The sequence below is a fragment of the Chaetura pelagica genome, unplaced genomic scaffold (assembly GCF_000747805.2).
Source record: "Chaetura pelagica isolate M959 unplaced genomic scaffold, ChaPel_1.0 scaffold466, whole genome shotgun sequence".
Classification (NCBI taxonomy): Eukaryota; Metazoa; Chordata; class Aves; order Apodiformes; family Apodidae; genus Chaetura; species Chaetura pelagica.
Window position 1 is genome coordinate 107687 of NW_009953656.1, and position 14869 is coordinate 122555.

At 53.0% G+C, this 14869-nt stretch overlaps 1 protein-coding gene across 1 annotated transcript in view; it reads left to right on the plus strand.

Annotated features, from left to right (window-relative positions):
- ANKRD16 (ankyrin repeat domain 16) overlaps positions 1–11209 on the plus strand; it is a 21245-nt gene extending 10036 nt beyond the window's left edge. The window contains exons 4-7 of the mRNA XM_010000300.1: positions 180–288; positions 2675–2836; positions 6367–6445; positions 11049–11209. Of these exons, the coding sequence (XP_009998602.1) occupies positions 180–288; positions 2675–2836; positions 6367–6445; positions 11049–11209 (511 nt within the window). The remainder of the gene's footprint in view (positions 1–179; positions 289–2674; positions 2837–6366; positions 6446–11048) is intronic.
- Positions 11210–14869: the final 3660 nt, after the last annotated feature.

A 14869-nucleotide genomic window follows, 5' to 3' on the forward strand; every position in this document is an offset into this window, starting at 1 on the left:
CCAGAACCCCAGCAGACCATTCCCCAGGCCATAAAGCACCAAGAGGGATTGTGCATGGTCTGCGTGCAGGCTTTATCTCTGCCTTTTCCCATCCCACCCACTGATAATCTCCTGCCCTGGTGCAGTCACGATTTTAGAGCCATCAACAACTCTGTCATGGCTTTTGTCTTCCTTCCCAGGTGCCAGTACAAACCTGACAGCAGAGACAGATGTGGAGTCACTCCCTTTATGGATGCTGTCCAGAACGGGCATGTTGACATTGCCAGGCTGCTCCTGGAAAAACACCAGGTAGGTGCCAAAACCTCCCTCTTCCAGGGCCTGACCTAGAACTGCCAGGACAAGCAATCCAAGTGTTCACCGTGGCCAAATTGTAAAGAAGCAAATTCCCAAATAGTAAAGAAGTGAGTTTCCAAATTGTAAAGAAGCAAATTGTAGAAAAAAACCCAACACATTCCCTCTGGAGATGAGCAAGATGTTGCCATCTAATACCCCCAGGACTTGGTTTATGGGGAAGATCTCAGCCTGGGGCAGGAACATGTCCCCATAGCTGGTGAAGGGGATGGAGACACGAGGCAGTGGCAGGAGGGCACAGGACTTGCCTAGCACTGCAGGGTCAGCTGTGTCAAAGCCAACATGGGCACTTGAGAGTGCCAGGGCTCAGGGTGGATGACATGGAGGCATCTGGCTGTGCTGGAAGCAGCTCATCTCTGACCTCCCTCTCTCGTGACAGCTGCTGCTCCCAGGTTGTCTCCCAGTAATCTCCAATTTCCTCCAACATACAAGGCATAATAGGGATGTCATTAGAGTCAATTGTGCCCAGTAGGAACCAGAGCCTTGTGTTGTTTATTGACTGCAGAACTGATGGGAGATGTTTGGAGCTCACCTGATGGCTGGTTCTCAGAGATGTGCCTCCCTTCTGGGGCTAAACCTTTTAGCAGGGCCTGTAGTGACAGGATAAGGGGGCGTGATTTTTGTAGAATAAATCTTATGAGCACCTGAGGGTGTTGAGCCTGGAGCAAAGGAGGCTGAGGGGAGACCTTCTGGCTCTGCAGCTGCCTGAGAGGAGGTTGGAGCCAGGGGGGTCGGGCTCTGCTCCCCAGGAACAAGTGACAGGACAAGAGGGAACGGCCTCAAGTTGTGCCAGGGGAGGTTGAGGTTGGATCTGGGGAACAATTCCTGCCTGGCAAGGGTTGTCAGGGCCTGGCCCAGGCTGCCCAGGGCAGGGGGGGAGTCCCCATCCCTGGAGGGGTTTCCAAGCCCTGGAGATGTGGTGCTGGGGGACATGGTTTAAGCACTGGAATTGGTAAAGTTGGGTTAATGGTTGGCAGATTCAGGTTATGGTTGGACTTGATCTTTAATGTCTTTTCAACCAGAACAATTATGTGATTCCATTTTAAACTAAAAGAGGGGAGATTCAGTTTAGATATAATGAAGAATTTTTTTACACTGAAGATGGTGAGACCCTGGCCCAGGTTGCCCAGGGAAGCTGTGGCTGCCCCATCCCTGGCAGCATTGAAGGGCAGGTTGGATGGGGCTTGGAGCAACCTGGAATGGTGGGAGGTGTCCCTGCCCATGCAGGGGGGTTGGGACTGGATTATCTTGAAGGTCCCTCCTAACTCAAACCAGTCTGTGATTCTCAGCTCCTTTGCCCTCACTTTGCCTCCCCTTGCACCAGCCCTGATGTTCCTCAGATGCTGTCAAACTGGTGCAGCTCACTGGCCTGGCAGAAAGCTCACATGGCAAAAGCAGTGAGTGTGTTTGTGCCACGTTGGCAAGTTGAATTGGCCAGCTGAGCCCTCAGCATGGCAGAGGGCCCCTCAGAGTACGCCAGGGAATGTGATACCACACTTCTCAAGGTCACAGGCTTTGGATTTTACTCAGCCATAACATGTAGCCTCACCCAGCAGAGAAGGTTTGATGCCCAGGGTGTGTTCAAGTGTGTAGGTGCTTCTTGACTTCAGGAGACATTCATGTGCTTGTCTTCACTCATTTGGCCCTTTAGGATAAAACATTTGTGGAGTTTGCTTATGTCTTTGGTCTCACATTTCAGGCAATGAAGATGGAAGGAGGTGATTTAATTTCCTCCCTGTGGTGCTGTGGCTTACTGCCATGAAGCAGCACTGGAAGTGCTAACAGCAGCATTGCTACCTCCTAGGGTTCATAAAACCTTGAGTCAGGCCCACTTGACTTCAAGAAGGTGGATTATATCCTCTTGAGTGGATTTCTCTAGTATTACTCCTGTTACCCTTCTTGGTTTTATGTCTTGGGTGGTTCATGTTCAGAGGCTGGCAGAAGAGATCTCTTGAGGTCACCCACCTCTCTCCCTCCCTCTGCCTGTGTCCAAATTCTGCTCCACCAGCACACAGGTTGGAGATAGGTGATTTCTTGCTGCTTTGAAGAGTTGAAGCCCATCATACATGTTTCAGCTGAAGAGAGAGGGGGTTTGGTTCTTCTTTTTTGGTACCAGTTTTGCTTCTTACTTCATAACCTCAACAACCTGGCTCTGATCTGCAAATCACGGTGCTGCCAACGGCACCGGCCCTGCTGGTGACATCCCATGTGTTCACTGCTGTCACTGTGGCAAGCAGACACAATTCTCCTTGGGCCAGTGACTGTCCTTGAAGGTTTGGCCAGGCTGCTCATAGCTTTCCCTTTCCCTCCTCCCCCATTCCAGGCCTGTCCTACAGCCGTGGATGCGCTGGGCGCTCAGCCCCTGCACCGGGCAGCTGTCACAGCCCAGGATGAAGCCATCCAGTTCCTTGTCTCTGACCTGGGTGTGGATGTCAATGAGAGGGTGACAACCCTCCAGCTCACAGCACTACACTACGCAGCCAAGGTTTGTCCCTCTTCTCAGCCTTGGGAAAAACCTGTGCCACTTGGTGTGCTACAGGCAGGCATGGTGCGGCCTGGAGAAGAGAAGGCTCCAGGGAGACCTTAGGGCACCTTCCAGTGCCTGAAGGAGCTCCAGGAAAGCTGGGGAGGGACCTGGGACAAGGGCAGGGAGGGATGGTATGAGGGGGAAGGGTTTCCAGCTGGAAGAGGGAGCTGGAGATGAGATACGAGGAGGAAAATCTTCCCCGTGAGGGTAGGGAGACCCTGGCCCAGGTTGCTCAGAGAAGCTGTGGCTGCCCCATCCCTGGCAGTGTTGAAGGGCAGGTTGGATGGGGCTTGGAGCAGCCTGGGCTGGTGGGAGGTGTCCCTGCCCATGGCAGTGGTGGGACTGGATGAGCTTTAAGGTTCCTTCCAAACCATTCTGTAATTCTGTGATCTAAAACAGGGTGGTTTAGATGTTTGCCACTGATGGAGGAATCTTAGCTCATGCTCTGTCACTGTCTTTCTGCTCCTGACCAGTCCCATACTCTGGTTAATGATTTTTAGGCAGCAAGTGTTTGTCTTCATAGGCTGGATCCTGGCCTGCCCATGACCAGATGTGAAAAAGAAGAGGTGGGAAGGTGGGGGGAGTTCCTGGGTGCTTATCTATGTCCTTCACACAGGAGCTGTTTTGAATTCCAGGCAGTGAGAGTTGTTTGGGCTTTGTCCTCCTCCCATCTCATTGGGAAGCAGGATCTTGTGGGCTCTGAGTCCTACAACACTCCCTGGGAGTGCAGAGCACATCCCAAAAACCTCACTGCTCACCAGGAGCTCTGCTGGGACCCTGCTGCCTCCCTTCTGCTTGGTGCTGTTGTGCCATGGTGTGCAACCCACTGGCAGCTGGAAACAGGGGAAGGTCCCTGCTCAGATCCCTGCGTGTTCAACCTCTGGCTGCACTGGCAGCCCAAAAACCACCCTGTCCTGGGCTGTCACCAGCAGGGTGACAGGGTCACCTCTGGGATCCCCAACACAGGAAGGACATGGAGCTGTTGGAGAGAGGCCAGAGGAGGCCCTGGAGATGCTGGGAGGGCTGGAGCAGCTCTGCTCTGGAGCCAGGCTGGGAGAGTTGGGGTGTTGAGCCTGGAGAAGAGAAGGCTCCAGGGAGACCTTAGAGCAGCTTCCAGTGCCTGAAGGGGCTCCAGGAAAGCTGGGGAGGGACTTGGGACAAGGACAGGGAGGGATGGGATGAGGAGGGAATGGGTTTAAACTCAGAGAGGGGAGATTGAGATGAGGTTTTAGGAAGAAATTAATTGTGAGGGTGGGGAGAGCCTGGCCCAGGTTGCCCAGAGAAGCTGTGGCTGCCCCATCCCTGGCAGTGTTGAAGGGCAGGTTGGATGGGGCTTGGAGCAGCCTGGTCTGGTGGGAGGTGTCCCTGCCCATGCAGGGGGTTGAACCTAGATGATCTTTAAGATCCCTTGCAACCCAAGCCAGCCTGTGATTCTGTGAGCTTTAACATACTGCTCTCAGAGCCTGCTCTGGGCTTGCAGTGGGAATGAAGCAGCATCCCAGCTCCGTGCTCCTACAAAAGCATCAATGACACTGGGAGTGCTGGGAACAGTATTCTCCTCCAGCAGGACTCAGCCGTGGCATTTGCTGGCTCCCACAAAGGAGGCCTTTCTCCCAGCTTCCCTTCCTCATGCTTGGAGAAACCATGTTGAAAGCCCTTTTGGTTGCCAAGGGTACGTTTGACAGCAAGGCTTTTGGGGAATATAATGTGCCTTGGAGAAGATCCCAACTCTGTTCTGGCAAGTGGCTGATGGGGGAGCAATTTGATGGGTTTCTCTTCCTTCCCAAGGCTCAGTGTCACTTTATATTTACAGCATCATTTGTTTGGCTGGTGGGGTTTGTTGCCTTTTTTTTTTGCCTTCTTTCCTTATTACTTTGCATTTATAAATACATGGAAATCAAATTACACTTTTCAACTCAATTTGCTGCCAAGGCTGTGGCAGCTAAAGCAGTTCCTGGCTTGGTGTCTGTGCCACTGGGAGGGGTTGGTGTGTGCAGCAGGGAAATGGGAGCCTTGAGTAAGGGGGAAAGATGCTACTGAGTTGTAGGATAATGGGGTAGAAGAGTGGGTTGGTGGGGATAAAAATAAATAACAAAGAGCCTTCCATTCTCAGGCTGTGTGACAAAGGGTAATTCATTGCACTGCAGAAGTAATTACAAAATCAGGCGTGTTATTTAGGGAGAGAGGATTTATTTATGGAGAAGCTTTGTGCAGAGAGGAGGGGGGTGGGGGCTGTGTTGCATTTCCCCCTGTGGCATTTAAAATTGGATACTGGTGGAGGAAAGATAGAGGACACTGGGGGTCGTGGGGGTGTGGAAGTGGGATGTTCTGTATCTCCTCACAGGGCTTTGCAAATCTTGGAGTAATCTTTTAGGAAGTGCTGGTGCCTGAGAGTGCCACAGGCAGATCAGGCACAACAGACCCCAGCAGCAGCAGGTTCTGCTCTTGGAGCTGAAATATGCCTCAGTAAGAGGAACTCTGCATCCCTGTGGTACTTGGGGTGTATTTGTAGTGTAGGAAAACACACATTTAGTCCTTCTAACAGGCATCTGCCAACGATGGAAGGTAGGTCAGGGATCCTGCACCTCTGTGAGCAGCTGAAGTTAAAAGCAATTTAACTGGGTGACTTGATTGGAGGTGAGGACTGGAGAGGCAAAGGCAAGATGGGCTGACAAATTAGTGTGCTAATTTGCCATTGGGAAACATCTTTGGGTTGTGTCACCCTGTTGTCAGAGGTCATTTGTGCACTGGTGCCTCCACAGCCACTCTGGGAGACAGTCCTCCAAATTCCTCACTTCTCCAAGCCCTGGCTGTGTGAGGGGGATGGATTGACTGCCATCAGGAAGATCCTGTGGAATCTATAGTGGTCCAAAAGCAGATCCATCTGCCAGGGTCTGGACTGGGTTATGTGCCTCTTCCCTCAGTCTTTGGCTGTGTCACCACCAGAGACAGCTCTGCACTGTACTGTGATATGAAGCACTGCTGGCCTTAATTGAACATGATTGATTTTAAAACACAGTGTTAAATGTTTGCAGAGGGAATGATGCTCCTGGGGTGCCTCTTGTGGCTTTTTCAGCCTCTGGGTTGAAATTGCTGCCAGGGGCACACCAGGCAAGCAGACACACTAACTGAGGGCCAGCAGAAGGGCTGGAGAAGGTGCCTGGTGGCACCTCTCTAGCCAGTTCCTGGGAGGTGACAGCAGGGAGTCTGCTTTGCCTGGGCAGTCCCTGGCTAATGCTGCACTGCAACAAGCAGCCAACCATGATTTCCAGCTGCTGCAAGGTCATCAGCTGGAAGCAGCTCCGGGTAGCTCCAGATTAGACCCTGGCAATGTGGATCTGAGTCTGTTCCCTCCAGGTGCTGTGTTCAGGTAGGGGCAGATCCCTTGCAGCCTCCTTTCTTTTCAAGTCTGTGTCATTTCTGCTGAATGCAAAGGTGAGAAACTGCAGAGCTGAATAAATAATCCCGTGTCTGTGCTCACACTGCAGGAAGGACACACACACACCATCCAGAGGCTGCTGTCCCTCGGTGCTGATCTGCAGGCAAAGGATGGGAAGAGCCGTTCTGGTAAGGCTGCTGAGCTGTTGTTCCTGCTCCGTGTGACAGCAGGAGGGCCCTTTACTAACAGGAGCCCTTTGCTACAAGAGCCCTTATTAACAGGATCCCTCCCCTAACAGGATCCCTCCCTGACGGGATCCCTTCCCTAACACAATCCCTCCCCTAACACAATCTTTCCCCTATCAAGATCCCTTCCCTATCAGATTCCCTTCCCTAACAGGATCTCTCCCCTAACAGAAACGTTTCCCTAACAGGATTCCTACCCTAACAGGATCCTTCCCCTATCAGGATCCCTTCCATGCCACATTCCCTCCTCTAACACAATCCTTCCCCAGTCAGAATCCCTCCCCTAACAGGATCTCCCCCCTAACAGGATCCCTTCCCTAACAGGATCCTTTCCCTAACAGGATCCTTTCCCTATCAGGATCCCTTCCCTAACAGGATCCCTTCCCTAACAGGATCCTTTCCCTATCGGGATTCCTTCCTTAACAGGATCCCTCCCCTAACAGGATCCCAGCCTCCAACCCCGCTGGACATGTCAGGCAATGCCAGCTGCTCATATGCAAAAGGCTCCTGGAGCAGCATGTCATGGAAAGCCTGGGTTGTTTTGGTGGGGTTTTTTTGCAGCTTTCATTCACTGGCTTTCTTCCTGATGGACTTTCTGATGTCTAATGGTGTGGTTGAGCCTGCACTGAGGCCTTTCCCTTGGGGGAAGAACAGATGCTAATTGCTGTTTCTCTCTACCCAGCTGCTTATTTTGCATGGAACTTTCAGGAGTTTCATATCCGTCCTTCTGCCTCACCATCATTTATCATAGAATAGAGTCACAGAATCATTGTGGTTGGAGCTGAGCTTTAAGATCACCCAGCTCAACTGTCCCCCCAACCCTGCCAAGGTCACCGCTGCCTCATGTTCCCCAGCACAACATCTCCAGGGCTTGGAAACCCCTCCAGGGATGGGGACTCCCCCCCTGCCCTGGGCAGCCTGGGCCAGAGCCTGACAACCCTTGCCAGGCAGGAATTGGCTGAATGCAAAGGTGAGAAACTGCAGAGCTGAATAAATAATCCCGTGTCTGTGCTCACACTGCAGGAAGGACACACACACACCATCCAGAGGCTGCTGTCCCTCGGTGCTGATCTGCAGGCAAAGGATGGGAAGAGCCGTTCTGGTAAGGCTGCTGAGCTGTTGTTCCTGCTCCGTGTGACAGCAGGAGGGCCCTTTACTAACAGGAGCCCTTTGCTACAAGAGCCCTTATTAACAGGATCCCTCCCCTAACAGGATCCCTCCCTGACGGGATCCCTTCCCTAACACAATCCCTCCCCTAACACAATCTTTCCCCTATCAAGATCCCTTCCCTATCAGATTCCCTTCCCTAACAGGATCTCTCCCCTAACAGGATCCTTTCCCTAACGGGATCCCTCCCCTAACAGGATCCTTTCCCTAACAGAAACGTTTCCCTAACAGGATTCCTACCCTAACAGGATCCTTCCCCTATCAGGATCCCTTCCATGCCACATTCCCTCCTCTAACACAATCCTTCCCCAGTCAGAATCCCTCCCCTAACAGGATCTCCCCCCTAACAGGATCCTTTCCCTAACAGGATCCTTTCCCTAACAGGATCCTTTCCCTATCAGGATCCCTTCCCTAACAGGATCCCTTCCCTAACAGGATCCTTTCCCTATCGGGATTCCTTCCTTAACAGGATCCCTCCCCTAACAGGATCCCAGCCTCCAACCCCGCTGGACATGTCAGGCAATGCCAGCTGCTCATATGCAAAAGGCTCCTGGAGCAGCATGTCATGGAAAGCCTGGGTTGTTTTGGTGGGGTTTTTTTGCAGCTTTCATTCACTGGCTTTCTTCCTGATGGACTTTCTGATGTCTAATGGTGTGGTTGAGCCTGCACTGAGGCCTTTCCCTTGGGGGAAGAACAGATGCTAATTGCTGTTTCTCTCTACCCAGCTGCTTATTTTGCATGGAACTTTCAGGAGTTTCATATCCGTCCTTCTGCCTCACCATCATTTATCATAGAATAGAGTCACAGAATCATTGTGGTTGGAGCTGAGCTTTAAGATCACCCAGCTCAACTGTCCCCCCAACCCTGCCAAGGTCACCGCTGCCTCATGTTCCCCAGCACAACATCTCCAGGGCTTGGAAACCCCTCCAGGGATGGGGACTCCCCCCCTGCCCTGGGCAGCCTGGGCCAGGCCCTGACAACCCTTGCCAGGCAGGAATTGCTCCCCAGATCCAACCTCAACCTCCCCTGGCACAACTTGAGGCCGTTCCCTCTTGTCCTGTCCCTTGTTCCTGGGGAGCAGAGCCCGACCCCCCTGGCTCCAACCTCCTCTCAGGCAGCTGCAGAGCCAGAAGGTCTCCCCTTAGCCTCTTTTGCTCCAGGCTCAACACCCCGAGCTCCCTCAGCTGCTCCTCAGCTGACTTGTGCTCTAGACCCTTCCCCAGCTTCATTCCCCCATCCCTGGCAGTGTTGAAGGGCAGGTTGGATGGGGCTTGGAGCAGCCTGGGCTGGTGGGAGGTGTCCCTGCCCATGCAGGGGGGTTGAAACAAGATTATCTTTAAGGTCCCATTCTACAATTATTTGGACACACTTAGAAATTTGCTTGCAATTAGCCAGCTTTAAATGGTCAGGTTAGGGTGGGCAGACAAATACAAGGATTGCACAAGGTCTTCAGCTTCCTTAACAAACCAGGATTGGCTTCTGAGCAAATAATAACAGAGCTTGAACGTAAATATAGTTGCTATAGTAATGCCAGTGAGTTGCTATTCCCAGCGTGAGTCTGAGGCATCTCTTGCATCAGCATCTCTCTCTTTCAAATAAAAAGTCTATTGAAATGGTTTCAGCTATTGCCAAAATTGGCAACTTACCCAGTCTTTAGGCTTGCTTAATAACACGCTCCACTGGACAGCATGAGCAGTCTTGTACCTCTCTTGATCTCTCCCTCCACCCCCTCAGTGAGTAAATCCGAGCTGTGCTCACCTCTGCCAACCCTGGGACATTTGTGGGGGCTCCTCACACCCCTTGTCTGCCCTGTTCCCCCAGCACCTTTGCTGTGTTAGTGTCACTGCATCCTGGGGAGCTTCTCACACAGACTCTGCTCCTGCCAAGTGTCCTGTGTGGATTATCCATGGAGATCAGGATGCCTCATGGTCAACATCAGCCTGCAGCAGGAGCCAACAGCCCTCAGTGAAAAAGATACTCCTCCCTGGGCAGGGTTAGGTCAGGAGATCAGGGCTGGCTCACCTTGCTGCATCATCCAGGTGTATCAGGACTGCCTAACCGTGCTGGTGCTGCATGGGATCAGGGTGGTGGCAGTTGGAGAGGTCTGTGGGATAAGCTGGGGATTGGGCTGGAGTATTTCAGCTTCCTCCTGTGGGTTGATCTTTGCTCCATGCAGTGGAGACCTTTCTAAGTTACTGCCTGACCCTGAGTGAGCTGGGTCTGGGACTAAATCTCCACCAAGGACCCTGGTCACATCCAGATTAGTTTCAAGCCCCTCTCTTGCATGTCACAATGAAATTCACCTCAAACACAGGGCCTGGAGGCCTTCTGCTCTATCCCACAGCCTCCTCCCCCTGCTGTGGGCACCCTCTGCCCATGACTCAGCTTAAATACTCCCAATATGTTCACAAACCTGGTAAGCTTTGGCTAAGTGTTTTGGAGGGACTAGTAACCTGTGAGGGGGAGATGAGGATAATGGCTGGGGTGAGTCGGGCTGATCCTTTTCCTACCAGCATGGCTGGGTGTGGAAGAGGAAGGGTCCCCTTGGACAGGTTTAATCCTCCCGTGGCTGCTGGAGAAACGTGTGGCCACAGCACCTGAGCCCTGCTGTGCCATCACAGGGCTACCTGGCTGGGTGTTGCAGCTGTGGGGCCAGCAGGAGCAGGGCAGGGATAGTCCCCCTGTGCTGGGCTCTGGTCAGGCCCCACCTCAAATCCTGGGGTCAGAGCTGGGCCCCTCAGGACAAGAAGGACCTGGAGGGGCTGGAGCGTGTCCAGGGAAGGGCCCCGGAGCTGGGGAAGGGGCTGGAGCAGAAGGAGAAGGGGCTGGAGAACTTGTGAGGAGCAGCTGAGGGAGCTGGGGGTGTTGAGCCTGAAGCAAAGGAGGCTGAGGGGAGACCTGGCTCTGCAGCTGCCTGAGAGGAGGTTGGAGCCAGGGGGGTCGGGCTCTGCTCCCCAGGAACAAGCGACAGGACAAGAGGGAACAGCCTCAAGTTGTGCCAGGGGAGGTTGAGGTTGGATCTGGGGAACAATTCCTGCCTGGCAAGGGTTGTCAGGGCCTGGCCCAGGCTGCCCAGGGCAGGGGGGGAGTCCCCATCCCTGGAGGGGTTTCCAAACCCTGGAGATGTGGTTTAAGCACTGGACTTGGTAGAGCTGGGTTAATGGTTGGCCAAGTCAGGTTATGTTTGGACTCAATGATCTTAAAGGTCTTTTCCAACCAGAGCGATTCTGTGAACCGGGAAAACTCAACTTCCACCCTGAGTGCATCCCCTCTGCCCACTCCTTTTCTTTCCCTGGAAATCTAACAATTGCACCTGAAGTGGGTGAGGCTGGAATCTCCAGCTGATCTCACCTCCTGTCTCCCCATCTTGTCTCCCCAGCCCTGCACGCAGCCTGTGCCGGGCAGCAGGCGGCTGCCGCACAGGTCCTGCTCCAGGCCGGGCTGCGCGACGCTCCTGATGGCACGGGCACACTGGCACAGCAGCTTGCCAGGAAGCCAGATGTCATCCAGGTTTTCCAGGAAACCAGTGTCAGCACCTGAGACCAACTGGGAAAAAGAGAAACACGTTTCACTTCATCAAGGTACGTTAGTTTATCCCGTAAATGGTCAGATTTAGGCAAGTACCTAAATGATGGGATTTTTGGCCGAGGATTGAGTGGAGAAGCTGAGCTCGAGACTTGGGAAGTGTGTTTAGGAGAAGGCATGTTTTAAATGGAATTCTCTCCAAGAGCTAATGGACATGAAAAGCATATTTTAAATAGGATTATCCCAAAAAGAGAACGGGTGTAAATGGGTCTGGGCTGTCTTGTTCTGGTACTGATCTCGTCTTTGTAAATTCATGGCTGCTTTTCTTTCAGTTCCAAATTTCAGGGCTGAACTTCACCTCTTCTTGTGCAGCACCCAGGACAACAAACAGCTCAGGTGACAGCACCCTGAAGTTTACCATCCAAGGAAGGTGCCCCGTGGGCCACTGCTGGATGACCTCTGCAGGCCTGCATGGCTTGAACCCACTGAAGCCTGCACAGCTCCTGATGAGATGTTTCCATACAATGGACATCCTGAAGGAGAAGATACACCTGGACTGTTGATTCTTCTGGCCTTTAATGGACCTGCTCTTCACTAAGCTCTGCAGCTGCTTTAAGTGGCCACCTCTTTTGGTAGCCCCTGAGAGAGGGTAAGTGCAAAAGATCCCTTGGTGACTCTTCCTTCATCAGGTTTGAGCTGCAGAGGACAAGTTCAGGGAGTCTTCAAGTAGCATCAACCTCTGAGGTCCTTTTTGTGGCCCAAGCCTGATCCCAAAACTTGCTGAAACCAATAATAAAACCTCAACCTTGTGATGACATCAAGGGTCTTTGGATCAGACTGAAAAAAGAAAAGAAGTATTATTCCACACAGACACAAAGTGAACTTAAATAAAAATCCTGCTCTTGGTCAGTGTCCCCCTGGCCTTGTTTCTCCATCTGTAAAGAAGGTTCTTCTCCACCAGGAAGGAAAAACAAATTAGTGCTGGATGGCACTAATGGTGCAGGGTGGTAGGAGCTGTGTTAGCCCCTGGGCAGGTGAGGAAGTGGCTTTAGAGATCCTGAATCCTTCCATAAATCTATCCCTGGCCTGGAAAAAGGGATATGAAGACAGGCTGGGAGAGTTGGGGTGTTCAGCATGGAGAGGAGAAGGCTCCAGGGAGACCTTAGAGCAGCTTCCAGTGCCTGAAGGGGCTCCAGGAAAGCTGGGGAGGGGCTTTTCATCAGAGAAGACAGTGATAGAACAAGGGGTGATGGTTTGAAACTGAGAGAGGGGAGATTTAGGTGAGATATTAGGAAGAAATTATTCACTCTAAGGTTGGTGAGGAACTGGAATGGATTGCCCAGGGAGGTTGTTGATGCCCCATCCCTGGAGGTTTTTAAGGCCAGGTTGGAGGAGGTTTTGTGCAACCTGGTCTAGTGGTTCCCTGCTCATGGCAGGGGGGTTGGAACTTGGTGATGTTTAAGGTCCATTCCAACCTTAACAATTCTCTGATTCTATGTATACTACAGCCTGGTAAATGCAAGGGGCTGCTTTATTCCCACTTCCCATGATTTTAGCAAGCTATGAAATAGCCATTCCATTCTGATATTCCTGCTAAGGAGCTCAAGATTATTTGTGAGTCTGAGCTTCGAGGAGAAAGCAAGTGAGAATGTTTTGCTGAGCCTGTTTCTAGTTCTCCTGGCCGTGGCATTTGGGGAATTTGCCTGATTTTTTAAGGTGCTCTAGGATTTCTGGAAAACTTCTGGAAAGTAGCAAAGGGCTTGTCTGCCTGGAACTGGGAGCACAGGCACTGCACTCCCATCCAAAAGTGAGACCTACTGGCAGGTCTCCAGCTCTGCCTTTTTATTCACCCTTCTCTGAAACCTGCCCCTCAGGCAAGAAAAAACAGCAGGTACCAAAGGATGTTGGGAAAGGAAGGTGGTGGATTCCACTTGTTGCCTCCCAGATCAGCCCCAGGAAGAGCCCCTTGTTGTCTTTCCTGATGTTTTTGCTGTTGCTCTCTCCCTGCAAGGTAGGAGCAGGGGAGAGGGTCAGGACACCTTTGTGTGGCCACAGGAAGGTGTGTGGGAGGTGCTTGGTGTCTGCAAACCCCCCGGGGCATTCCCAGCAGGCTGCAGACTCCTGGTCCCTGCGGAGGAAGCCCAGGAGCCTGGCTTGGTCTCCATGCCACAGTGAAGGCAGCTTGGAGCAGAGCCTGGCAGCTGGAACAGGGCTCCACCACTGTCCTGTTAGCCCACCTCTTCCAGCCTCAGCACCCCCACAGGCTGGAGATCCTGCAGCCACGGGGAAGATCGAGTGTCTTTATCTTGTAGGATCCAATCCCCCTGCACAGGCAGGGACACCTCCCACCATTCCAGGCTGCTCCAAGCCCCATCCAACCTGCCCTTCAACACTGCCAGGGATGGGGCAGCCACAGATTCCCTGGGCAACCTGGGCCAGGGTCTCCCCACCCTCACAGCCCAGAATTGCTCCCTCACATCTCAGCTCCAGCTCCCTCTGCCAGCTGGAAACCCTTCCCCCTGCTCCCATCCCTCCCTGCCCTTGTCCCAGGTCCCTCCCCAGCTTTCCTGGAGCCCCTTCAGGCACTGGAAGCTGCTCTAAGGTCTCCCTGGAGCCTTCTCTTCTCCAGGCTCAACACTCCAACTCTCCCAGCCTGTCTCCAGAGCTGCTCCAGTCCTCCCAGCATCTCTGTGGCCTCCTCTGGACTCTCTCCAACAGCTCCATGTCCTTCTGGTGTTGGGGACCCCAGAGGTGGCCCCAGCCCTGCAGGGGGGTCTCAGTAGAGCAGAGGGGACAATCCCCCCCTCCCTGGCCCTGCTGGTCACCCTGCTGGTGACAGCCCAGGACACACAGGGTGGTTTCTGGGCTCCAGCACACGGTGCCAGCTCCTGTTGAGCTTCTCCTCACCCAACACCCCCAAGTCCTTCTCCTCAGGGTTTCTCTCCATCCATTCTCCACCCAGCCTGGGTCTGTGCTTGGGATTGCCCCCACCCATGGGCAAGATCTTGCACGTGTCCTTGTTGAACTCCATGAGGTTGGCATGGACCCATCTCTTGTTTCAGCCCCGTGATGGAACTTCTCCTGGTTCTCTCCATCCATCCCTGCCGTGCTGCTCTCTGTGCTGTGTGTCCTGGTAGATACAGGGGACTGAGACATATGATTAAATTAAGACATTTTAAGCCCTTTGGGTGTCTAATCCACACTGGCAGCCCCGAGGTGCCTAAGCAGCTTTGCTGTGACCACTGCAAGACGTGCTCCCTTTCCCTTGGAGATGCAGATCCACAGGGTGGTAAAACCAGGGAAATTCCTGCCTCGCTTCAAGGAAATAGTAGAGAGGATTAACCAGAAAAGCCCCCCAAAATCCCAGACCTTCTCGTGGTTGGAGGAAGGGGGGGGGGGAGAGAAGTTTGCATTCAGTTCTCAGCCTGTTTTGGGGTGAAAAGAGGGGGAAATGCAGCGCGTGCGAGAAGTGAAACCCGCGTGTGGGAAGTGGGGAAAAGACACCGTAATTAGCCTCATTTGGCTGCCGGGTTAATGATAGATGAAGTGGCTGCTGTGAAAGGCACCTTCCCGCACCCGTGGGTGCAGCGTGAGTGTCTCCAACCCACCCCGGCCGCCAACCAGGAGGGGCAACTGCGTGTGCAACGGGTGCCCCTCCTGCTTGCACACCCTTGT